The 24,095-nt window shown below is 31.2% G+C and overlaps 3 protein-coding genes across 3 annotated transcripts; all 3 read left to right on the top strand.

The window, feature by feature from the left end:
- The first annotated feature begins 3,606 nt into the window (after positions 1-3,606).
- Positions 3,607-5,200, top strand: LOC127247716 (CBS domain-containing protein CBSX5-like). Its single transcript, XM_051269689.1, has 2 exons — positions 3,607-4,020; positions 4,156-5,200. The coding sequence occupies exons 1-2, from the start codon at positions 3,692-3,694 to the stop codon at positions 5,000-5,002; spliced, it is 1,176 nt and encodes a 391-aa protein (XP_051125646.1). The 5' UTR covers positions 3,607-3,691; the 3' UTR covers positions 5,003-5,200.
- Positions 5,201-9,817: 4,617 nt separating this feature from the next.
- On the top strand, positions 9,818-16,027 carry LOC127247086 (MLO-like protein 11). The gene is made up of 15 exons (XM_051268791.1): positions 9,818-10,430; positions 10,619-10,676; positions 10,762-10,979; positions 11,072-11,188; positions 11,538-11,598; positions 12,027-12,121; positions 12,317-12,391; positions 13,135-13,220; positions 13,511-13,560; positions 13,674-13,714; positions 14,060-14,230; positions 14,311-14,346; positions 14,433-14,500; positions 14,588-14,648; positions 14,741-16,027. Exons 1-15 carry the CDS (start codon positions 10,296-10,298, stop codon positions 15,098-15,100), a joined length of 1,632 nt encoding a protein of 543 aa, XP_051124748.1. The 5' UTR covers positions 9,818-10,295; the 3' UTR covers positions 15,101-16,027.
- Positions 16,028-20,754: 4,727 nt separating this feature from the next.
- On the top strand, positions 20,755-23,735 carry LOC127247095 (putative nuclear RNA export factor SDE5). The gene is made up of 10 exons (XM_051268802.1): positions 20,755-20,922; positions 21,393-21,847; positions 21,949-21,974; positions 22,047-22,368; positions 22,470-22,555; positions 22,633-22,689; positions 22,766-22,833; positions 22,936-23,033; positions 23,118-23,191; positions 23,256-23,735. Exons 2-10 carry the CDS (start codon positions 21,394-21,396, stop codon positions 23,370-23,372), a joined length of 1,302 nt encoding a protein of 433 aa, XP_051124759.1. The 5' UTR covers positions 20,755-20,922; position 21,393; the 3' UTR covers positions 23,373-23,735.
- The last annotated feature ends 360 nt before the right edge of the window (positions 23,736-24,095 follow it).

Here is a 24,095-nt window from a genome sequence, read left to right as displayed (position 1 = left end):
TAAATAATGGTTTAAAGAAATCCAAACTAATGTTTAATTTATTATATTTATTTTATGTTGGAGAGGTGAAACTTATCGATCACATTATTAACAAATAATACTTTTTTTTTTTTTTTAATCTTATCGTAGTTTTTGTTCCAACATTTTTATATAATATAAGTATTTAAAATATGTAAAAGACAATCATATTATTAAATGTTGCAAGTTACAAGTTGTTACATAGAATTCAAAGGCAGCTGTATGATATATTATTCTATTCAACTTTTGCCTTTATATATTGTAGGTTTCACATTAGATAATTGAATGAAAAATGCATTATCAACTTAATATTTAAAATGAAAATAAAAACCCTATATATATACATATATATATATATATTACTAAATAAATGGTGAAAAAATAAATTTGAAAGCTGAAGATAGTACAATCTAAAGGTGAATGGTTGTTTAGATAATTTTTTGAATTGTTTGGATTTTTTGAATTATTTTGTAAATAGTAAAATTCCGAAAGAAAATTTAAGTATTTAAGTTTATATTTTAAATAAAATATACGTGTATATAGTTATATATATATGTGATAGATGTTATTTTTTTAGAACAAAATTTTGATAAATAATGAAAAATACAATTGAAAATACGAGTAAACAAAAGCCACTTTTATAAGGGGAAACTTTTAGAGTGTCATCATTTAAAGTTTTGGTTTAAAAATAGTAAATATTTGATGTGATTTTTTTTTTTATTTTTTTGAAGAAATTTTGATTATTATTTTTCTTGTAATATATTAAATTAAAATGTTGTGTTAGATTGACGCTTTAGGAGAAATTTATTTGATAAAATAGTGTGAGATTAGATTTAAACTTTAAAAAGAAATGGTTCCTATATGTTTTCTTCACTTTGTGATAATGTAAATTTGAGAGATGAATTTGAAAATTATAATAAAATAAATTGAATTAAATAATTATTTGATATGATATAGAATAATTGTAGTATAATATTTTTAATGTAAAAATAAATTTTAAAATAATAAATATTTGATTTAATTTATTTATTTATTGGAGGATATGTAAGGGGAACTGTAGTTTTAGAAGAGAAATTATATTTTATTTACATATAAATATTTAAAAAAGAAAACCTATTATTGGTGGTAATCATGGACCACTGCGAAGCTAGTGACGGGACGAATCTGTCTTGGGTTGCGTTCAAGTTACCTAAATAATTTACTCCTGACCCACCGACGTGTCTGCTGCACGTTAGATACGGTATTTTAGAAGGGGTGTAATTAGTCCCACGTACCGTGTCTGCTGCACTGTATATACGGTATTTTATAGGAGATGTGTAATTAATAGATAATTAAGAATATATTAGTGAAAATAATTATTCTATAATATAAATAATTATAAATTAAAATTAAGATAACTAATTAATTTAATTAAAATTTTAAAAAAAAAAAATTTAAAAATTTAAAATGAGATTAAAGTGTATAATCATTTTCCAGAAAAAGAAAGTGACGTAGTATATAGGACGGACAGAAATGACAATGTGGATATGGTATGTGGGACGGAGAGAGTATTTTATATCAATTTTTGGAGTAGATGTGATTTTATATATAGAGAAGCAAAAAAATAAAAATAAAAATAACATATTTGTAGTGTAGAAACTGTATATTGTTTTTTTATTTTTTATAATTAAAAACTTTTAGTTGATCATAGATCCACGTCATTGAACATTATGGCATTATTTGATGATGATTTTAACTACAAATTTTTACATTATCTAATTTATATGATTTTTAATAAAATATATTATCTTATTTCACTTCAAATTATAATGATAAAACCTCAAAATTAATAATTGGGCAATGAATCCATATGAAATGTTGAGGCGGAGAATAACGATTCTATTTATTTTGATGTTTTTTTTTATTAAAAAAAGAAAAAAAAATTTGTCCACTTTCGGATAGCGGCTGCGAATTTCCACATCATAAAAAAAAAATATTATTTAAACAAAAATTCAAATAACTATAAATTATCATTAGCACATATAAATGCACTATTATCTATTGATGTGTGATAATAATAATAATAATAATAATAATAATAATAATAATAATTCTGTATATTCATTTTATTTTACTATTTTTAAAATAAAATAATTATTCAACATTAATAGTAGTATATGATATGCATGCAGCCATGTGCTTTAGAAAGCGTTCCTTCATGTGCATGATTTTTGTCCTTAAGCTTAAATTGTTAACTATTAATAAATATGAGGCTGAATCGAGTAGTTACAATAATATTGAACATGAATTGATGTTTAGTCCATATTTGTTTGTAATTTAGAAATTATTTTTTATATTATAAGTTTATGATGTTTTCTATATATATATATATATATATATAGAGATATATTACATTACTTTTTTACTTTTAAGTTACAAAGTTTCAATTATTTTAAACACAAACAAACACGTTCAATGCACATAGTAAAAAATGCTAGGCTTTTTTTTTTTTTTTGAAATAGTTTGAAAAAATATATTTTTTTAGATAAGATATAAAAAATTATGTAGATAAATAATAAGTGTATATATATTAGTTTTTTTGGAGTATTTTTCATAAAAAAATATCACAATTTAACCACTATTTTACTTGATCAAAATAACAAAAACAAAACTTTGAGAAATAAAAAATAACACGCCCTTAGTATCACTTATTTTTTTAGTAATCATTAATAATAGGGAAGAAGTCGATTTTCATCGTAATATAATTAAACTGTATCAATTTTGGTCTTAATATAAAAAATTTATCAATTTTAATTTCATTATAAATAATTTCAATCAATTTTGATCTCCTGCAATGTTAAAAAAGTTAACGGAAATTGATGACGTAGACGTAACGCGGTTGACGTGGCAGCTGACCTGAAAACTACATAGCTACGTAGAATTATACATGACTATGTTATCACACGGTCGTATAAAATATACACAGCGATATTGTCACACAACCATATATATAATTCTACGTTGCTGTGTAACTTTATGTTGTTTTTATTTTACATTTCTCTAATAAAAGTTATTTTTTATTAAAAATAGTTTAATTAATTAAGGGTGTGCTTTTTTTTCTTTTTTTTTTTTTGAAAATTTTGTTATTAAAATAATATCTGATAAAAATATTTGTGAGAGAAATTATTCTTTCAAAAAAATACAGAATTCAATAAAATTTGGAAATTTTTTGATAAAAAAGACGCACCATTAATCAATCGAATTATGCTGAAAATGATTGAAAAGTGACATGATAGATAATTATAAAAATCATTTTAAAGATTAAAAAAAAAAAAAACTAATAATAAAACTAAATAAATAAGTAAATTGAAATCTGATAAAGGATCGTACCTATACGGATTGGATGCATATGGAGACGCTAAATCGGGACAAGTACGGCCATTTCACTGGGCCCACTAGTATTACATCTTAAAGGACGTGGGCCCCTTTTGGTACTTTTTCCTAATTTCTTTTCTTCTCTCCTAATTTATTTTATTTTATTTTGATTTAAAATCATTAAAAACTCACAAATGTCCATCTATATATAATACTCATAAACTACACCACAAATCTCCACCTACCTTTCTTCTCAATTCGCTCTGCAAATTCAATCCCACCAACGAATTCCAACTCTTTCTGTGGCTTTTGTTCTTGTATGGCAGCAGCTCACCTGTATCCGTACGTCGTGGCCGACCTCTGCCTGGGCAAGCCGCCGCTGCCGTCCCTCCCGGCCACCGCCACCGTCGCCGACGCCATCGCCGCCCTCAAGTCCGTCCAGGATAACTGCATCAGTGTCTGGAGCTGCGACCACTCCTCTTCCCGGAGGAACTGCACCTGCGTCGGAAAATTGTGTATGGTCGACGTCGTTTGCTTTCTTTGCCAGAAAGATAATTTGGATTCGCCGGCGGTAGCTCTCAAGTCTCCCGTCTCTGTTTTATTGCCCAAATCCGAAGGCCTCGTCAGGCACGTCGAACCCTCAACGAGGTAGGAAAAAAAAGGAAACGCTAATTTGTGGCGCGATTTGGATTGATTTTGGATTTTTTGGTGGTCAGATCTGAAATGGAATTTTCAATTTTGATTTTTAGGGTTTACTCTGTTTAATTTGTTTGATGTTCGCAGCTTGGTGGAAGCCATTGATTTGATTCTGCAAGGAGCTCAGAATCTGGTGATTCCGATCAAGACAAGTTCCCGGCGAAAGCATCTCCCGAAATCGCCGCCGTCGCCGTTGATTTTCCCGACGACTCACAACGGCCAGGAATTCTGCTGGCTAACGCCGGAGGACATCGTCCGTTTCCTCCTCGGCTCCATCGGACAGTTTTCCCCACTCCCGACGCTCTCCATCGACGCCCTCGGCATCATCACCGACGACTTCGAAGCCGCCGACTACCACTCGCCGGCGTCTTCCGCCGTCGGCGCGATTTCCCGGTCCCTCGCGCGGCAGACGTCGGTGGCCGTAGTGGACGCCGGCGGGATGCTGATCGGCGAAATCTCCCCCTCCACGCTCGCCTGCTGCGACGAGACGGTCTCCGCTGCGATCCTGACGCTCTCCACCGGCGACCTGATGGCTTACATTGACTGCGGCGGCCCGCCGGAGGAAATCGTGAGGCTGGTGGAGGAACGGCTGAAGGCGAAGAAGCTGGAGGGGATGGTGGAGGAGTTCGTATTGGGTCCGTACAGCAGCAATTCGGCGTCGTCCGACGAGGATCTACCGTCGCCGACGACGCCGCTGGCGCGGGCGGGTCGGGTCGGGCGTTCCGGAAGCGGGTATTCGGCCCGGATGGTGCGGCGGGCGGAGGCGATGGTGTGCCATCGATGGAGCTCGCTAGTGGCGGTGATGATTCAGGCGATCGCCCACCGCGTGAGCTATGTGTGGGTCATTGAAGACGACGACTGTACTCTTCTCGGAATCGTCACTTTCCCCAAAATGCTTCAAATTTTCCGACAGCATTTGAAGCCAATCATCTGACACATATACATACATATATATAGAGAGAGAGAGAGAGAGTCACATTATTTATGTGATGAGAGAGAGAGAGGCCCATTGAGGCCCATTGGCATTGTGAATAGGAGTGAGTGAGGCTGTGCTTTATTTCTATTGTTTTTTTTTTTTTTCCGAAAATGGTCTATGCTTTTGTTTGCATATTTGGATTGTAATTTTGAGTGACTGCTTTATTTATTTATTAATTAATTATTATTATTATTATATTACTACTACTACTACTACGTGGGAATTGCAATTGCTTTCCGAAAGTGCACACTCGATAAATTTTTGGCTAAATCTAATATTTTGTAAATTAGGCTCGACAAGAAAGTCGTACTGGACATATCATATTTGGCAGGTGATTGTTTTTTCTTGTCTTTCTGTATCCAGAGTATTATTATTAATTTGTCTAATCAATTTATTAAACCAAAGAAAAAAGATTATTATTTTTTTAAAATGTGTATATATATTCCAATGTTTTGTTTTTTATTTTTTTAAGTTTGTAAAATTTTGATTTAAATTTGATACGAATTAGAAAAAATATAATTTGAAAAAAAGAATAATACAAATAAGTAAAAAACTGGTGTTTGGAAGCTATCCTCTACAAAGATAAATTGATCTTATTGGCCTTTCATTTCATACATGTTGTACCGATTAAAAAAAAAAAAATTATTTTTAAAATTTTACTTTGTTTACCTTAACATTTTTTTGTTCATTTGATACTATTTATTTTTAAAAAATATCACAATAAATATATTTTTTTATTTTACAAAACATCAAATCAAATATTAATTTTTTATTTTTTTCAAACTTTCAAATTTTAAAAAACCTCCAAAAATTTCCATCTAAACAATCTTTTTTTTGCAGGTCGGGTATGTATATATAATGGTTGGTGATACTTTATTGGTTGTCGTAGTCATCGTTTATTGGGCTCAGGATGTTGATGTGGATCATTTTCTTGACTCAATTAATTATTCCAATCCAATTTGAACTACAAATGATAATGAGATTCAAATAATATTTTTATTAAATTAAACTAATGCTTAGGGTGTATTTGTTTGTGTTTTTGGGCAGGACATTTGCTTGAAATTTAAGTTTTATACTCTCTCTGTTCACGGCTAGAAAATATACATATTTTTACTTTTGAAAGTCCAATTATAAAGTAAATATTTTATTAAATATCTCATTTTTTTTCCACAAATACACTTACTATACATCACATCATTACCTTTACACCAAAAAGTAAGGGCAAAAATATCATTCTACTACTTTTAACTGCGCACTATAATTAAAATACTATTATTTCTTAAATATCAGGCGAAAAATAAATATTTACTTTTTGTGTGGACGGAGAAAATATTTTTTTATTTTTTTCTGAGTAATAATTTTTATTTTTACTTTTCTCCAAAAATATCATGTTCAACACACAATTTTCAAACAAAATATTATATTTAATAATTATTTTACTTAAAAATAGTAAAAATAAAATAAACTCAAAACCAAAAGAACATATTACCTATCCTATTATTTTAGTAAAAAAAATAAAAATTTACCTACATTTTTCAATAAAAAATTATTGTTTTATACAAAAGATTAAAAATAATAAAAACTATTTTACCCAAAAACATATCATAATTTTTTAAAATATTTTTATGATTTTCAATAATTTAATAGCAAAATTTTCACAAAATTTAAATAACTGAAAAACAAAAACACAACCTCGATTTCCTTTAAAACACCAGATTTACAAATTATTTTTTGAATTCAAAATATTTCTAGGGATAAAGTATATATGACATAATTTTGTCACAATAGAAAATTCCATATTTCCCTGACTTGTTCGTACCCCATTCCAATGGGCGATTATATTTCATCCCTAAAGTTTACGTAGCTAACGTAATTTCATTACTAATTCCGTCTCTAATGTCATTAGTAACGGAAAAAATAGATCTAAAGACAAAAAAATTCTGTTACAAAAATAATTTTTTCTTATAGTGTAATATGCTCCATTTCTACCAAACTCTTCCAAATTAATTTGGTTTCAATATAAAGGCTACTAGAAGTATATACATATTCTTGTTTTAATTATTATTTTTGTAACACAAGAATTCGTGATTGTTATTTTTTTAGTATACAATGAGTAAATTTTCAAGTCGAATACAATGATGGATTTGTATTATCTTTGTTGGGAAAGCTATCTTAAGTAAATTTTGTGTAACATTCTCGATCAAGAAAAATTAAGTGAGACTCAAATTGGTTACTACGATCACTAGCCAAACACCACACCAATTAACTGTATTTTACGGGATCAAATAGATTAATTTTGAATAACCAAATAATTATTAAAGTGCTGACAATTCACATTTTACGGTATATTTTATGAATATATATTATGTGCTAAAATCAATAATAGTATATGTTGTATGAAACTATTTTCAATTTATATGAATTATTTATATTATACTTATTAAAAAATTTAATTTAATTTAATTTTGTGCTGATATATTTGTTTAATTTAATTTAATTTAATTCATTCTAATTTCATCATAGAAACGTCAAATGAATCTATTTGATTACTAATGAGTTATGAGGTATATATGGTAAGAAAATTCAGTTGTCAACTCCTAATATGTGTAATTTAATTGCATGCACTATTCTTGACTTTAATTAAATGCATTGATTAAGCTGTGAAATAAAGTCGTGGTCGGCTGCTGCTTTATTTAGGCCCAAATAATTGAAATAATAAATAAATAATAATAAAAATTAATGCATGCATGTGGGAAAATCACACCCAATTATTTTGATTGCTGTACAAAATTTTCATTTATATCTCTAAACAGTTATTGGTTGGTTCATTTTTCATTCACTGCGGAAAATACTTCTTCCGTTTTATGTATCGTGTCCGGATTACTGTAGATACGAGAATTTAGAATAAATATAATTAGTAGATAATTTAAAATATATTAGTGAAAATAATTATCCTATAATATAAATAATCATAACTTAAGATTAAAATAATTAATTAGTTTTATTAAAATTTTAAAAAGTTATAAGTTTTTCAAAAAAAGTTAAAAATTAAAAAATTTAAGATGAGATTACGGTGTATAATCAATTTCCAAAAAATGAAAGTGAGATGTGATGTGAGACGGATAAAAACGGCAACGTGGACACAGTAGGTGAGACGGAGGAAGTATGACTCTCAAAAGATTAGATACTCTTGTATAGGCAAGTTTGTGAGCTAATATCAATTAGGCTCAAATGTGTTATGTATATAATTCATTTAATAAGTATGATCGTATTTAGGTAGTCCCACTAATTTATACTCTCTCGTCCACGGATAAAGGTAGGTAAAAGTAGTATAATGACATTTTTGCCCTTTCTTTTTGGTATAAAAGTAATAATGTGATGTAAATTAAGGGTATTTGTGAAAAAAAAATGAGGTATTTAATGAAATGGTTACTTTGTAATTAGACGTCCCAAAATAGAAATATATACTTTTTTATTTTTGTTTGTCCCGTTTATTTTGTGATTTTTTTTTAGAAAAGAATTATATATTTTAATATAATTTAAAATTTTTAATTTAGAGTTTTTTTTAAATTTTAATTAGACTAATTAGTTATCTTAATCTTAATCAAAAATTATTTTTATTATACGATAATTATTTTCATAATTTATTTTTAATTATTTACTAATTATACCACCACTGAATTCTCGTGTCTATTGTAAAAGGAACACCGTAATTGGGATGGAGAGAGTAACAAATTATTTACTTTGATATATATTTTTTTAAAACAATATATATTTAATTTGATATTTTTGAATAATTATTATAAAAGAAAATTCACATTAAAAAAAAAAAAAATCTATATAAACAAAGCCTTAGTGACCTCAGTAGTCAAGCTAAAAAGTAATGTGTGAAGTTTATTATAGATCAAAATTGTCAAAAATATGTATATAAATTGAGCCCTAATGACCTCACTGTGTCATGCTAGAAAATATGTAGTATGAAAGCTGTGAATTGTTGTTACTCATTAACTTAAAGAAGAGAGAGATAGAGATAGAGAGAGAGAGAGAGTCATATTGAAATTATTGTTCTATTTAAAAATTAAATAAAATTCCAAAAGTTATAACAAAAAAAATAAAAAATAAAAATTTGCATACAAATAATTATAAATTAAAATTAAAATAATTAATTAATTTAATAAAAATTAAAAAAAAAATTACAAATTATAAATTTTAAAATATAATAATTTTTTTTAGTAATATAAATATAAAAATAGTAGAATTTTTTATTAAATGTATTTATTTTTATTAAAAATATCACATTATATATATTATCTTATACTAACCATTTTCATCAAATGTCCAAATTTATTTTTTTTATAATTATTAATTTTACTAATAATTTAAAATTTCAAAAACCTTTATAGTCATAATTTTTTTAATTAAAAAAAAAAAGCATGAACTAGTACTACTGGCAAACAATAAAATAATATTAATGTGCGCATGTGATATCCGTTGATGGTCACGAACAGTAGTACCAAATACCAATTGATTTTGAAATTCACATGTTCTGATTCCGAGAGTAACTGGAATCAGAATACGTGTTTTCCAGGATACGAGACGACGTCGTCTGGAGTCGCCCCTACTGTCGTAAATTCCGCCACCGTTAATGGAGACGGAAGGAAACTGCCCGGAAAATAAATACTCCACTACTAAAAAATACAATAAATATATTAATGGAGAGACAGCGACACTTGCGCCAATTCGAACATCACTATTTAATTCAAATGGAAACAGAACAAAACAAGAAAGAAAATAAATTTGCAGTCCAAGATCCAACTACACCTGGGGGAAACCTCTGCACCTCAGGGAAGGACAGAGAGATTGATTCGAGATTCTTCCCCTTTTCTTCTACTCACTTTTCTTGCTTTTGTTTGATGCCACTTTTGCAGAACAGTTAAAAAAAAAACCCCTTTTGCATTTTTTATATAGCTTTTTTCTTGAAGATGACACGGTTTTGAAGAGATGTGCTGAGCTTGGTGTTAATGGCGCATATGCACTTTTGAAATCTAAGGCCGAAGAGAACGCCTTCTCGAAGCACTGGATGATTCTCACAAGCGGTTGAGAGCATTTTGACGAGATGCTTCGGTAGATTCCTTAAATGATTCGATTCCCTGGGTGCCATGTTCCAGAGTTGCAGGGATAGATTTTAAGAGATTAGGGAGGGGCTAGTAGGTTTCTCTTGAAGCTTTGCACACTTTTGGTTTAGCTGAGGATGTCGGAATCCCAAGAGGGTGCAAAGGAGCTGAGGTCACTGGCCTTGACCCCAACATGGTCTCTTGCTTCAGTACTGACAATATTTGTCGTTGTTTCATTACTTGTGGAGCGCTCTATTCATCGGCTGAGTAATGTGAGCGACACTCTTACCTAATTTTGAAATTATCGATCACTTATGTGGTAATGCCCCCTGTAAATCTTTGAGTGTTTGGAGTTCTTTAGAGTTGACTATTTGTGTGAGATCTTGAATTTTTTGGTTTTGTGATTAGATTCAAATCCAGGTTTTCTTGTTTATTTATCAACATGATTCATAATTTTCAGTGGCTGGAGAAAACTAATCGAAAACCATTACAAGCTGCTGTTGAGAAGATGAAGGAAGGTATAATAGTTATTCTTGTTGCAGTCTGAAAAGGACATATGGAATGGAGATATAACTTCGAGCTCCATTTGATACTTTTCTACAGAATTGATGCTTCTTGGTTTCATATCACTACTACTTACAGCAAGTGCGGGCATCATATCGAATATTTGTATTCCCTCAATGTTCTATGATAGTGCATTTACCCCATGCACTAAGAAACAAGCTGATGAAGAAAGAGAAGATAGTAGCTTGAAGGAACGGAAACTTTTGGCGTCGTCTAGGAGAGTACTGACTGGTTTGAATCAAAATATGTGTCGGGAGGTGAGTCAGTTTTTATGGGTTTTGCTAGTTTGGTTATTGATCCGTATGAGTTTGAGAGAATTCATGACAAGCTTTCTATCTTGTCGTCGCAGAATTATGAGCCATTTGTTTCATATGAAGGCCTTGAGCAACTCCATCGGTTCATCTTTGTTATGGCAATTACTCATATATCTTACAGCTGCTTAACAATGCTGCTGGCAATTGTAAAGGTAAAAATGTCTCATTCATCGGCTTCAAGCTTTTTATTTTGTATCTAATATTGGAAGCATACTTGCAATATTATTGGGCTTCGGATTTATCTTCTACTCTTCATTCAGTCACATCGTATGCTCGTGAATTTTTACTTGCATGGTATCTCATTGTATGGAACTTCATACCCGAAGATGCCCAAGGACATTACTTTTGCAAGATTTAGTTGAACATTTGAATAATAAACTTATATTAGGCCTTTACTTATCATCCTTCTCTGAATGTATTCATGTAGTTGTGTTATTTTCTTTAATTTTTTTTCATTTAATTTAAACTTCTTTGTTATGGACATTTTGGCATCTCTTGCAGATTCACACTTGGAGGGCATGGGAGGATGAAGCTCACATGGACAGATATAATTCAATGAGGGGTAATTCCCTAAGCGAAAATTGCATATGTACATATTAAAATTATTACCTGATAACTGTGAAGTCCATTCTTCTCATTTTGTTTTCTGGAAATTTGTTGGATCACTAAAATTGTACATAGGCCACTCAAAAGACGACAAAGGTCCTTAACTGATAAGCAGTTAAGCCCGCTTTATAAAGGCATATAACAAAATTTGTTAAGATAAAACTTAAGAAATTGTATACTTTAAGGAGAGAGTGGCCGAAATATTGATACCTTAGTACAATTCTGTTTCTCTTTATGAACAAACTATTCTTTTGATCTATAATGGTGTGATTTCTCATCTTTGAACCACTTGTGCTGTGAACTAAAATAGCTACTGTAAGCTCTGTATAGTGTGCAATGAAGTTGGGGTTGAGCTAATCTGCTTTAGCATTGTTCCTCTTGTAGAAATCACCCGAGCCCTGACAATGCGAAGACAATCGTCATTTGTCAGAGTCCAGAGTTCGAATCCTATGGACAAGAACAAATTTCTTATTTGGGTGGTATGTTCTCTTCCTTTACCTATCATATTTTTAAAAAAATTTCATCAGTTTCTATTTGCACATTATAAAAATGTGTAGCAATTCTGAATGCTTGTATTAAACTGCTTTTATAATCCTAGTTATGCTTTCATTTCCCTTTAAATCCACACACAATGCAAGTTTCTTTCTTACTGATACTATGTTTGGAATATCCAGACTTGTTTCTTCCGACAGTTTGGTCGTTCAGTAGTCCGGGCAGATTATCTTACACTCCGTCAAGGATTCATAGCGGTATGTTAATGTCTAAGCAAGTTGTTTAGCATTGCATTTATACGACAATTTTTTGGAGTGCAAATTGTACAAATCTTGAATTTTGTAAGGCATGAATAGGTTGTTGGATTTCCATCTTTGCTAACCTCTAACAGCTTACCTATACATGTATACGTTAAAAAAATTAAAATCAATTGATACACAAATTTCCACTAATATGGTGAAATTTCAATCGTATTTTCAAAACAATAGTATGTAAAATGTCAGATTATGAAGAAAATTTAAATGTCCTATAACAGATTCATCAATTTGATTATTCAGTGTCATACACTTTATAAATTCATATGAGAAGGATCTTGGACGAAGAAGGTTTTCATGTAGGTTAGGAGACAAATGATATTGAAAAATATCCTTAGCATTTTCTATGCGACTGTGTTTTATGTATTGTCCGTAGAACATAAATTTTTATGACATTGCTAATTGTCTGTACAACAACATCAGTCATCAATAAGTACCATGATTGTTATTGGATTTAGATAATTATCTTATAAGGATCTTTTTGAGATTGTTTATACATGTAGATGAACCTCCAAAGGCATATCCGATTACTGTAATAGTGGTAGTGGATCAGACTAAACTGGTCTGTTTTGTTGTGGACTGTGGTTTGGTTATATTTACCATTGGTGACATGTTTTGCTTCTTCACAGCAAGAATCTGTGTACATCAAATCTCTGTTCACATTTTGATTTTCTTATTTATGGCAGAACCACAACCTTACACCAAAATATGATTTTCACAGCTATATGGTTCGCTCAATGGAAGAAGAATTTCAACGGATTGTTGGTGTTAGGTAATCTAAACTAGGCTCGGCCATTTTTCATGTTCCGATTAATGCAGCTTAACTCTCATTCATGTCGCGATTATAAGGCAATTATTATGCATTGATTGAATGCCAATGGTTTGTTCTATGGTTTGCAAACTCACGTCCATTGATGCTAATTGAATTGGAAAACAGTCTTAAACTTCATCAATCCTAAATTCATTGTTTGTTCACATATATTCTACTGGACATAAAAAAATTTTAGTTCTAGCCTAAACCTTTTTAGGTTTCTGACATTCTTCTTCCTTCAATTTTAACAGTGCTCCACTCTGGGGATTTGTTGTAACTTTTATGCTGTTCAATGTGAAAGGTAATATGAATTTTCTTGGCAAGTCTGATCGTTTTAAACTATTGCATTTTTACCATCGAGCAAAGCATAACAGTCTGGCTAAATTCTGGTTTCTTGACTTTTGAAATTTGCAGGGTCTAATCTCTATTTTTGGATTGCACTAATCCCTATCACCGTAAGTTTTTTTTTAAATCGATGTTTACCACCACTTTATTCTTCGATGAGTGGTTTCCAAAGAAAATGATCTGCAGATAAATGTAAAACATGATCTTTGCTGCTGTTTCATAATTATCTATGAAAAAAATGGAATATTATTGATGCAAATCGATTAAATGGGAGTGATAGGTAGCTTACAATGATATAACATACTTCCATAGTGTCCATTTGCAAATGCTTAAAGTAAAAGTATACTGTATGTTACTTTGATATGCTTTTGGTTAGGTAATTGTTGGATCATATTTTTCATTTAAAATCGAAAAATGCGTTCTTTACATAATATTCATCCGGTCTTTATTCACAGCTCGTGTTATTCGTGGGTACAAAACTCCAGCATGTGATCGCAACCTTGGCACTGGAGAGTGTTGGAATGAACGGGAGTTCTTCCAGGCCGAAGTTTAAGCCCCGCGACGAGTTATTTTGGTTCAATAAACCAGAACTGTTGCTGTCCTTGATTCACTTCATTCTTTTTCAGGTTGCTCGATTTCAAAATTTCAACACTGAACTGACTATTTTAGCTTTATGACACTAATTTTTCTGTATTTTTGCCTGCAGAATGCATTCGAGCTTGCTTCGTTCTTTTGGTTCTGGGTAAATTCCCCCTACGATTATTAACATTATTGTTTGTGTTATTCTTGGAACTTCTTCTTGATTAGATTACATGTGTCCGATTTCAGTGGCAATTTGGTTATAGCTCATGCTTCATAAAGAACCATTTCCTCGTTTACTTGCGACTGATCATGGGGTATGCGACGTATGCATGCGCGTTGAGTTTTGTTGTCGATTGTCGACGAATCAATTTAACCTGATGCTGTTGTTTTTTGTTTTCCAGGTTTGTCGGACAATTTTTATGCAGCTACAGCACCCTGCCACTCTATGCACTCGTCACTCAGGTACGATATGCCGAGGAACAATATCGCAAATGGGTTGAGTTAAAGATTCCTGATTTTATCGGGTATCCGTTTTTTTTTTTTCGTTTTCATAGATGGGGACAAACTACAAGGCTGCCTTAATACCACAGCGAATCCGCGACACGATCCACGGATGGGGAAAGGAAGCTCGGCGGAGGAGGAAAATGGGAGGCGATGATTCGACTGTTCTTACAGACACAAGCACGGTTGTATCGGTTGAAGAGTACGACGATAATCAGTTGCTTGACAGCCCCGGATTTGGTCCTAAATTCGATACCGAGATCGAGCTGCAACCCCCGACGATCGTGATCGGAAGTCATCCACCGGCAGGCGGCGGGACGCCTCTCCTTCGCCCCTCGGCTTCGATTTCCCCTCCGTTTTCGAATCGAATCCTGCCAGAATTGTCGCAGAGATCGTCGTCGATGCCGCGGTAGGAAATCGGGTAACGCTAAATACAGGTTTGTTGTTATACAAGATATAGTTGCAACTAGCAAAGCAGCCATCAAAGGATCTTCAACATTGTTCTTATTGATTCAGAATATTTCTGTAGATGCAGCAGCATTACAAAAGAACAGAGTTATGGCACTTATTACATATTTTTATTCTGCACGTGATCAAATACTTCTTCTTCCATCACTTTCCATGGCCATGTTGCTCAGGAGCCATTGCTTGACCAGGTCCTCCATGGATTCCATCATCGTCTCCTTTGATGTTATCCGTCGATCCGCCGCCGACTCCGTGCGGCGGCCAATAGATCGCCATCACCAACACGGCAGGCTGCTGTCCTTCGCCGTAGTTCGGGGGGCAGGTAATCGGGCATGTCGGTGGCGGCGGCGGAACGCAATTGCCGTTACATGGAGGATTCCCTTCACAGCCGCCGCCGCTGCATTGTGGCGGCGGCACGAGCATAGGAATGCAGATAGAGCCGCCGCATTGCTGAGGCAGCTGAATTGGAATACAATGGCCGCCGTATGAAGGGCATTCGCCGCCGCCGCTGCCGCCGCAAGCAGGCCAGCAGGGCTGCTGGGTCCAGGTTTGGGTCTGGGGGTTGGGTTCTTCGTGAGTTGTAGAAATGGCGTGGGGGGGTGAGGTGTGGTGGTCGGTTAAGATCCTGTTGGCGCTGGAGAAGCACAGGGAAGCAGCCAAGAGCAGCACCAATTTGATGGGATCCGCCATTGATGGATGCTGGTTTGGTAATTACAGTTAGTTATTAATGGTTGCAGGGAGATTGGGGAAGAAGACTCCCTCGTCATTTATAGAGGACAGGACATGAAATGATACGATGATGAATGGGAATTCAGTTCGGGGGAGACGAGAAGCACTTCCAGCTTCTACGCGAACATCAGGGGATCATGATCATCTCTCTAAGAATTTTTGTCCCACACCCTACACCTACGATTTGATATTCGATTTAAAATTTTATAATTCAAATTCAAATATAAATATTGAATATTAATCCAATATAAAATATAAAATTTTAATATTCAAATCAATATTAATAAATATTGGATTCAATAATATAATATAATTTCTCTTTCCTCCTAATATCTCTTTTTTTTTTTTTTTTTTTTTTTTTTGTATTTTTTACAAAGAGAATATGAACAAATTTCAATGACGTTTTTTTTTTTTTTGTATTTTTTACAAAGAGAATATGAACAAATTTAAATGACGGGTAATATGTAATATAAAATATATTATGCATATATTTTTTTTTCAAATTAAATTTATTTATAATATGACTTTTAAAATTTTATATAACTACATATGTATAATATAATTAATTAAACATGTTATACAATGATATTTTATATTTGGTAGAGGAAAGAACATATTTTAATTACAAAATTTCGAATCAGGACAAAATGAATTAATATTGAATCAAATAGTTGAATGATATTGTTATTATTATTATTTTTAATTCAAATTGAATTTAGAATCAAATAGTCGAATAATTCAACGGTCACAATCCAATTCCTACACCACCGTATCATCTCTTACCAGACAAACATAGGACATATTTTTATTAGTTGAAAGAGATGATCAGACAATATAATGTGATCTGATGACGTGAGTGTGGATTTTTTAAAAAATTATTTGAGATATGAAATTCGAGTTCTTTATAAATTATTTGTAAAAATTTTATTTCTGGTAAATGTCTTCATTAACCATTTACAAGGAAAAGTAACGAAGGGTATTTTATTTTTATTTTTATTTTTATTTTTTTCCAAATTTATTATTATTATTTTTTTATGACTCCGTCAGCTCAAAAGATTTTCATTTTGCCATCTGCATGTTACAAATAATCTTATATGTACATTTATTTCCTCAAAATTATTATATTAATTTATACACAATGGGCAAAATAGTTTTATCATACAAAAAGGTACTCACCAACTACTCCCTCCGTTTCAAATATCGTGTCTGCTACACTGTAGACACCGTATTTTAGAAAGAGTGTAATTAATAGATAATTAAAAATGTATTAGTGAAAATAATTATTTTATAATATAAATAATTATAAATTAAGATTAAGATAACTAATTAGTTTAATTAAAATTAAAAAATTTAAAATGAGATTAAAGTGTGTAATAATTTTTTTAAAAAAAGTGACATGGTATGTGGGACGAACATAAACGGCAACGTGGACATGGTATCTGGGAACGGATGGAGTATTATTTAAAATATACTAAAATTTATTTAATTTTATACTAAAAGTAACTGAGAATTTTATGAATAGATACAAAAACATTCATTATCCAACATATAATGAAGTATTTTTAGTTTTTGCTTAAACATTTATAATGTGATGTAATTATATATTGATATAATATTTTGAATATACAATTTATTTTTAATACAATGTAAAATAAAAATATAAACATATTTGATTTGATATTTTATTTTTTATTTTTTTGTGGAGGGTTGACATGTGTAATTAGAAGGATATTCATGCCGGATTGAATATTTTAAATTTTGTTTACATACTACCTTTGAACTTATTGACATATTTTTTCTGAAAATGTTAAATCAAATATTTATTTAATATATTATATTAAAAAATGTATTTTTCATACAAAATTTAATATTAAAAAAAAAACTTATTTACATCACATTTAATAATCATTTTTCTTAAATTCTAAAAAATCTCAAAAACTTTTAAAACTCTTATAAAAAAAAAACATAAAATCTTCTAAAACTCTTATCTAATCTTTTGAAAAAAATGTATAGTTATAACTCTACACTACAAAGTTCTCTAGAAACACAATATAGGGTGTGCTATTATTATTATTATTGAAATAACAATTTAGATGTTTTTTTTTTTAAATACAAATACTATATTTTACATAGAATTAAGATGATTGAATAATTTTTTAAAAAATTAACCAAAATTGCACTAATAATTTATTAGAACAAATTGCACTGACACTATATTTTAAATTCTAACTTTTAACTATCAAATTGTACTAAAGAATTCCAATCAAATTCAACAAATTCCACTGTTCAATTACAGTCGTAACATGCACTTGCACTGCTGAATTTAAAATTCAGCAGCTACAGTGAATATAATATAATATAAATAAAATACGTGAATCAACGATGCATTATATAGTACTTCCTCCGTCCCACATAATTTGTCCCTATTTTCTATTTTCGTTCGTCTCACATAACTTGTCCTTTCTATTTTTGAAAATATAATTATGCACTTTAATCGCATTTTAAATTTTAAATTTTATAATTTTTTTAATTTTGATTAAATTATTTACTTATCTTAATCTATAATTATTTTTACTTATACACTTCTTAAAAACTTACTAATTATACTTTATCTAAATTTTCGTGTCTACAGTAATACATCCATATTACATGAGAAGGAGGAAGTAGACAAGGATGAATAACTTCAAAAGAATACTTAATAATTTATCACTCTAAAAACAACTCATCAAAATTCACATAGACCAACTTTGGCTCACATGTTGAGGCTTCGGTTATCCAACCAACTTTTAGTTATTTGATAGTATTTATTTTTTAAAAAATATTATATTAAATATTTTTTTTTTCTAATAATATATTAAATTAAATACTAATTTTATATTTTTTATTTTATCTTTTTACATTTTGTTGCTTTGATTATCTTTTCTGTTTTGAGAACCTCAATGCATTTTGTTTTATATGGCAAAATAGAAACAAAAATTTCACACACACCAACTTGGTTGACAGACTGATTTTGTGTCTATGTTTGGCCGAATTCTCCATGATCATTTATAGTGCTTTCCTCTTTTTATTGCTTTGATTTTTATCGGGATCAAATGCTGATTTGAAAAATAATTCAGCATAAGCATTAAAACGTACTGTACAGACAGAGATACTGTTCAAATTTCAAAGTTAAAATCCTAACCCTACTAACCTACAGGCTTTGCTGAACCGTAGTTTTTATTTTTCTCACAAAAATTGTCGAGAAATATTATATTTTTTAAAACATTATATCATAAATATAAAATATTATTATATTTAATAATACAAAATACTATATTTTATTAAAATTATCTATCAAATCAACTTTTACACACACAACATAAACAAATATTATATGAAATATTTATATTTTTTAAAACGTGACATCAAACTTTCATTTCAACTATTTCAAAAATATTTTTCAATTATATTTAAATATCATTTAATTCAAACTATCACATCAAACATATCATCTCTCTCAATAAAATAATAATTTCTTCCAACATAAAGAATCTTCGAAATATGAAAGGGAAATAATTTAAAATTTTGAAATTCACGGTATTGTCAAATAAAACCAATGAATCTAACATGGTCAGTTGAAGTATCTTTCACACAAATCACTGGGAATCTATTTAATTTAGATTATTGGATTATCTGAATAATGAACTTAATTACTAAAAAAACATTAATATATTGCAAAGGTCAGCAGGTGGTCTGGTCTACCTACTTAAAAATTATTCAGTTCAATTGTATGATTGATTAAAATTGAGAGTTTCAATTATATATATATATTTTTTAAGTATATACTTTATATTTTTGAGCTAATAATTAAAATCACCAAAATGGTCTTATTTAAATGAAAGTTGGAAAGTAATCTAACCTCTTATTATAAGTAATAAATTCGGTCATATAATTGACTCAAGTTGAGATTTTCGAATCAATTTTTTCAATGTAAAATTTGTATTAATGATCAATTAATGTTTGCTTGGGTATTAATGAAATTAAACAAACTAGTTATTGAAATTCAACTTATACATGCTATCGCGGCAGCTACAGTACTGATTTTGTGCCGATAAAAGAATAATACATCCTATAAAATATATTTCTCCGTTCCAATTCAAATAGACCTTTTGGAAATTTATAATAAATTAATAAATAATTATATTATATTAGTTAATAAAAATTTATGAAAAATCTTGATATTTTAAATGTATAAAATAATTATATATATAATAATGTGTTGGTAATTTAAGTAACGTATATTTTCATATAATATAAATTTGGATGGAATGAATATTAAATATAAATTTACTATACCATATCTATTGTTATATTTTCATATGTTATTTATACTATTTTATGGGGAGTATTATACAATATAAGCTATTACAATATTTTTCTACATTGTGTAAATTATTTTCATATATTTATGAGCACCTTAAATCAAGACAAGATACAAACAATATGCAAAGATCAACCGGTGGATCAATCATTTAAACAAATTCTTGCTTTTGAAAATATTCAATGCACATCATATCATATGATTGGATAAAATTAAAACATCAAAATCGAATACCCAGTGCTATGTATAGGCATGCATCTATCACACATATATAGTTCGTCTAATATAACTTGTGTTGTTAAATCTACTTTGCATGATATTAAGTTTGACGAGCCGAGACTGTAATATATATCGAAACATATTACAGCAGTTCGTTAAATGGTGGTCCTAAAATTTGACTAAATAATAAACAATGCATTCAATTTGCATGTGATGGGCCCACAAAAAAAGATTCGAACACAAAAGAGGTCCCTTCCTTCCCTTCCTTCCTCGCATTTTCTTACACTAATTAATTAATAAATAAATAAATAAATAACCTTCTCACTTCTTTCGTCTTCCCAGCATCTTCCTTCCTGCAACCTTTCTTGGTCGGGCTTCCTTCGCTCTGAATCTACACTCCACTCCACACTCGTAAAACTAAAATCACTCTCCATATCTGTCTCGACGCCATTTTTGCTTCAGGTAAGAACTCGAGCACCCTTCTGCTGTGTTTCCGAATTTGTTTGATAGGTGATGATGATGACTGACTCACTGACTGACCTCGGCATTTACGATTCAATTCAATGTTTGATGGTCTTTTCTTGGACAAACTATGTTAGAGTTCGATTTTGATGTATTGTTAAGTTTATTGAATTAATTGGTTTTTTCTTTCGTGTTCATCTTTCGTTCCCCTTTAAATTTCCTCTGTTTTGATTGGTACTTGTGTTTGAGGAAAAGTAATTGCATTTGTTAGGTAGGCCTTCGATTCACATTCTGGATGAATTGCTATTTCGTATGCTGTCAGTATTTTATTTTTGTTTTCTTTAATTTGGGATGAAGATTAGGAAATGCATCTGTTGTTTCTATTTCCATTTCTGATCATCGATCGAATTCTTTCCCTAAATACACACTTCATTTCTTTGTTCTTTTTTGTGCTTCTTATTCATGTGTAGAATGAACCACAGCGTGCAATCTTCAATCTCTTCATGTGCCGAAGGAGACGATGAAAACATAAACCAATTGCCTGAATCCTGCCAAACCATATGCTGTCCGAAAGAAATCATTAGTACTCTGCCGAGTATCGTCGGAAGTTCATCGAAATCTTCGAATGAAAATGAAAATGTGACTAACTTATCCTCGGAAAGTGCCATAGATAAACCTTCCAAGAATCCCCAAATTCGTAATTCTCGTGCAAAAATGTGTTCGAAAACTATGGAAAATGTAAGTGATCCGATCGGTAAGGACTACATTATTCCTAGATCGCAATCGGTTGGATCGAACGAGAAAGAAAAGGAACTAGCATCATCTTCGAGTGGCGAATCCTTGAATGGCGACACCGAGGATTTGGTTCTTCGATTGCTCAGAGATGGATTTCAGCTCGATACAAATGTAATCCAGGATGTTCTTGGTAAACTCATTATGAAACTTAGTGCTTTCGATCACTTTCGATTCATCTTTGTCCTTAAATCGATGTTGTAGTTATGAGTTGTGCATATGTTTTCTTTTCAGGTAAATGTGGGCATAATGTTCCCAAGGTAAGTCTATTTTGTTCATTTATTGTGCATTTTTTTGTGCTCGGCTCATTTGTCGTGCTTCGGAAAATGCAGAGCATCGACAAACTTCTTGATCTGTCGGCAGAATCTCTAGAGAAGAGTGACGATGTACTTGGAAAAGCTTCGGAAAATGCAGATACTGCTGTCGACGAAGAATTGGTATTATCTGAGCCACAGGAAGAGAATGAAAACATCCGAAGCGAAATTCTAGATGCAATCTTCAGAGTCCCCGACAGAGTCGAAGAAAAGAATGAGCCAACTGTTCCATTTAGGTCGATGCGCAGCTCGCCGTATGGTACGATTGTGACGAAGCCACCCGAGGAGTCATTCATCGAAGATTTTACATTTATTACGACGCAACCGCTCCGTAACAAAAGTAAATGTTTTTTTTTTCTCTTTGTTGTTGCATTTCTTCGTAATTTAATTACCATGTGTTAACATTGTTAGTTACATACCTTTTACGTCGTTTACTATTAGGCGGTGAAGCTAACGAAAGTAGCTACGAGGAGTTGCGCGAAGCTGTGAAGGAGAATTGGAAAAAAATGAGGAGATGCTACAAAGCTGTAAGTCATAGCCTTAATGTTTTGCGCGCTTACTTCTTGCTCGATTCGTAAGCGTTTTATGCATCTACATTGTACAGGCTGTGGATGAATTCATTAAAGACAATTATAGACATGCGGAACTTCTTATGGAGCAGGTAAGCCGCTGTATCTATCGTTTGTACACTTCATCGACGCGTGAACCGACTAAATGGCTGTGTTATGTGCGTTCAGGGAAAGTATTTCATGAAAAAAGCGCAAGAAGCAGATGAAAAATCGACGCTAATACTTATAAATGAAGGGTCAGTCTAGGATCCTTTTTTGTACATACATTCAAAATACCTTTGAGTTTTTGACAAACTTGTCGAATAATGACCTTAATGCTCGTGTTTTATATCCTTCAGCGACGAGGAAATTTTTTTCTTCAACGTGCATTACCTAGAGCCAAAGGAGGCTCTGAAGATGGTGAAGCTGAATTTTAAAAATTTCGCCGGTTTACCATGTGAGTTTCGCTGTCTGAGCAAATTCGAGCTGTGGTTATGGATTTTGTTCACGACAGCGATCTGATGCTCTTGAAATTCTTCAGCTATTAGCCACTTCAAAGTCGTGGTCGGGACTGGCGATGCAGACAACAGGGATGATAAGCGGCGCAAGCGCCTGGTACGTATAACCGAACTGTGGTTGTTCCGGAATTTTCGAGATGTTCATTGGTTTGTGTCTGCAGATAACTAAGCTTTTGGAGAAGGAAGGAATTCAATGGACAGAAGAAGGAAATGGTTGGACAATATCCATCGAAGTGAGCTACATTGATCCTACTAAGCTCAGTTTTGCCCAGAAATGAACTTCAATTCTTTCACACAAATTGTGTTTTTTTTTGGCAATAAACTGTGATAGAGCAGAGGATCTCTATCTTATTTATGTTTTTTCTTTAATGAGTTTTTACATTCTTAAAGCCTTCGATGTCACAAGGATTCAATACAAAAGTATATACAGTGGCGACTAGGCTGCTAACGGTGTCAAGTCAATTCTGGGTTTATTTGACTAAGTTAGCATATTTATTTGAAAATAACATTTTATTGCTATGTTGTGTTATATATAAATATGTATCGAGTGAATTATATAGTATTAATTATGTTATTTGTGCGTGTTAAGGCCTCAATAATCACCGGCCAAAATATATAACAAATCTCCACTTTATTTTGGACGTGAAATATTGTTTTTTCAGGTGTCATTACAGTCCGAACTTTCATTGCTTCTTAATACTTTAGTTCATTTTTAAAAAGTTCATTTTAACCAATTGTTAGAATTATTCTCCTGCACAAAGAAAATTGAAATCAAGTTAGATTTAAAACAATATGAAAACCTATTATGATATATAATAAACCTAAAACTACACACAAATACCACCGGTTAATCAAATGTATCAAAACATACAATTTTCACACAAGATACAAACATAATTTTTCAAAACATGGTATATTTACCAACAGGATTATACTTAAATTCAACTATTAGCAAAGCTACTAAATATTGCATGATCTGATCTGTTCTTGTGAATGAATGA

Source organism: Andrographis paniculata, unplaced genomic scaffold (genome assembly GCF_009805555.1).
Source record: "Andrographis paniculata isolate CXL003 unplaced genomic scaffold, ASM980555v1 Contig32END, whole genome shotgun sequence".
NCBI classification, from domain to species: Eukaryota; Viridiplantae; Streptophyta; class Magnoliopsida; order Lamiales; family Acanthaceae; genus Andrographis; species Andrographis paniculata.
The sequence above is the reverse complement of the archived record's forward strand: the minus strand, read 5'-3'. Positions and strand labels throughout refer to the sequence as shown.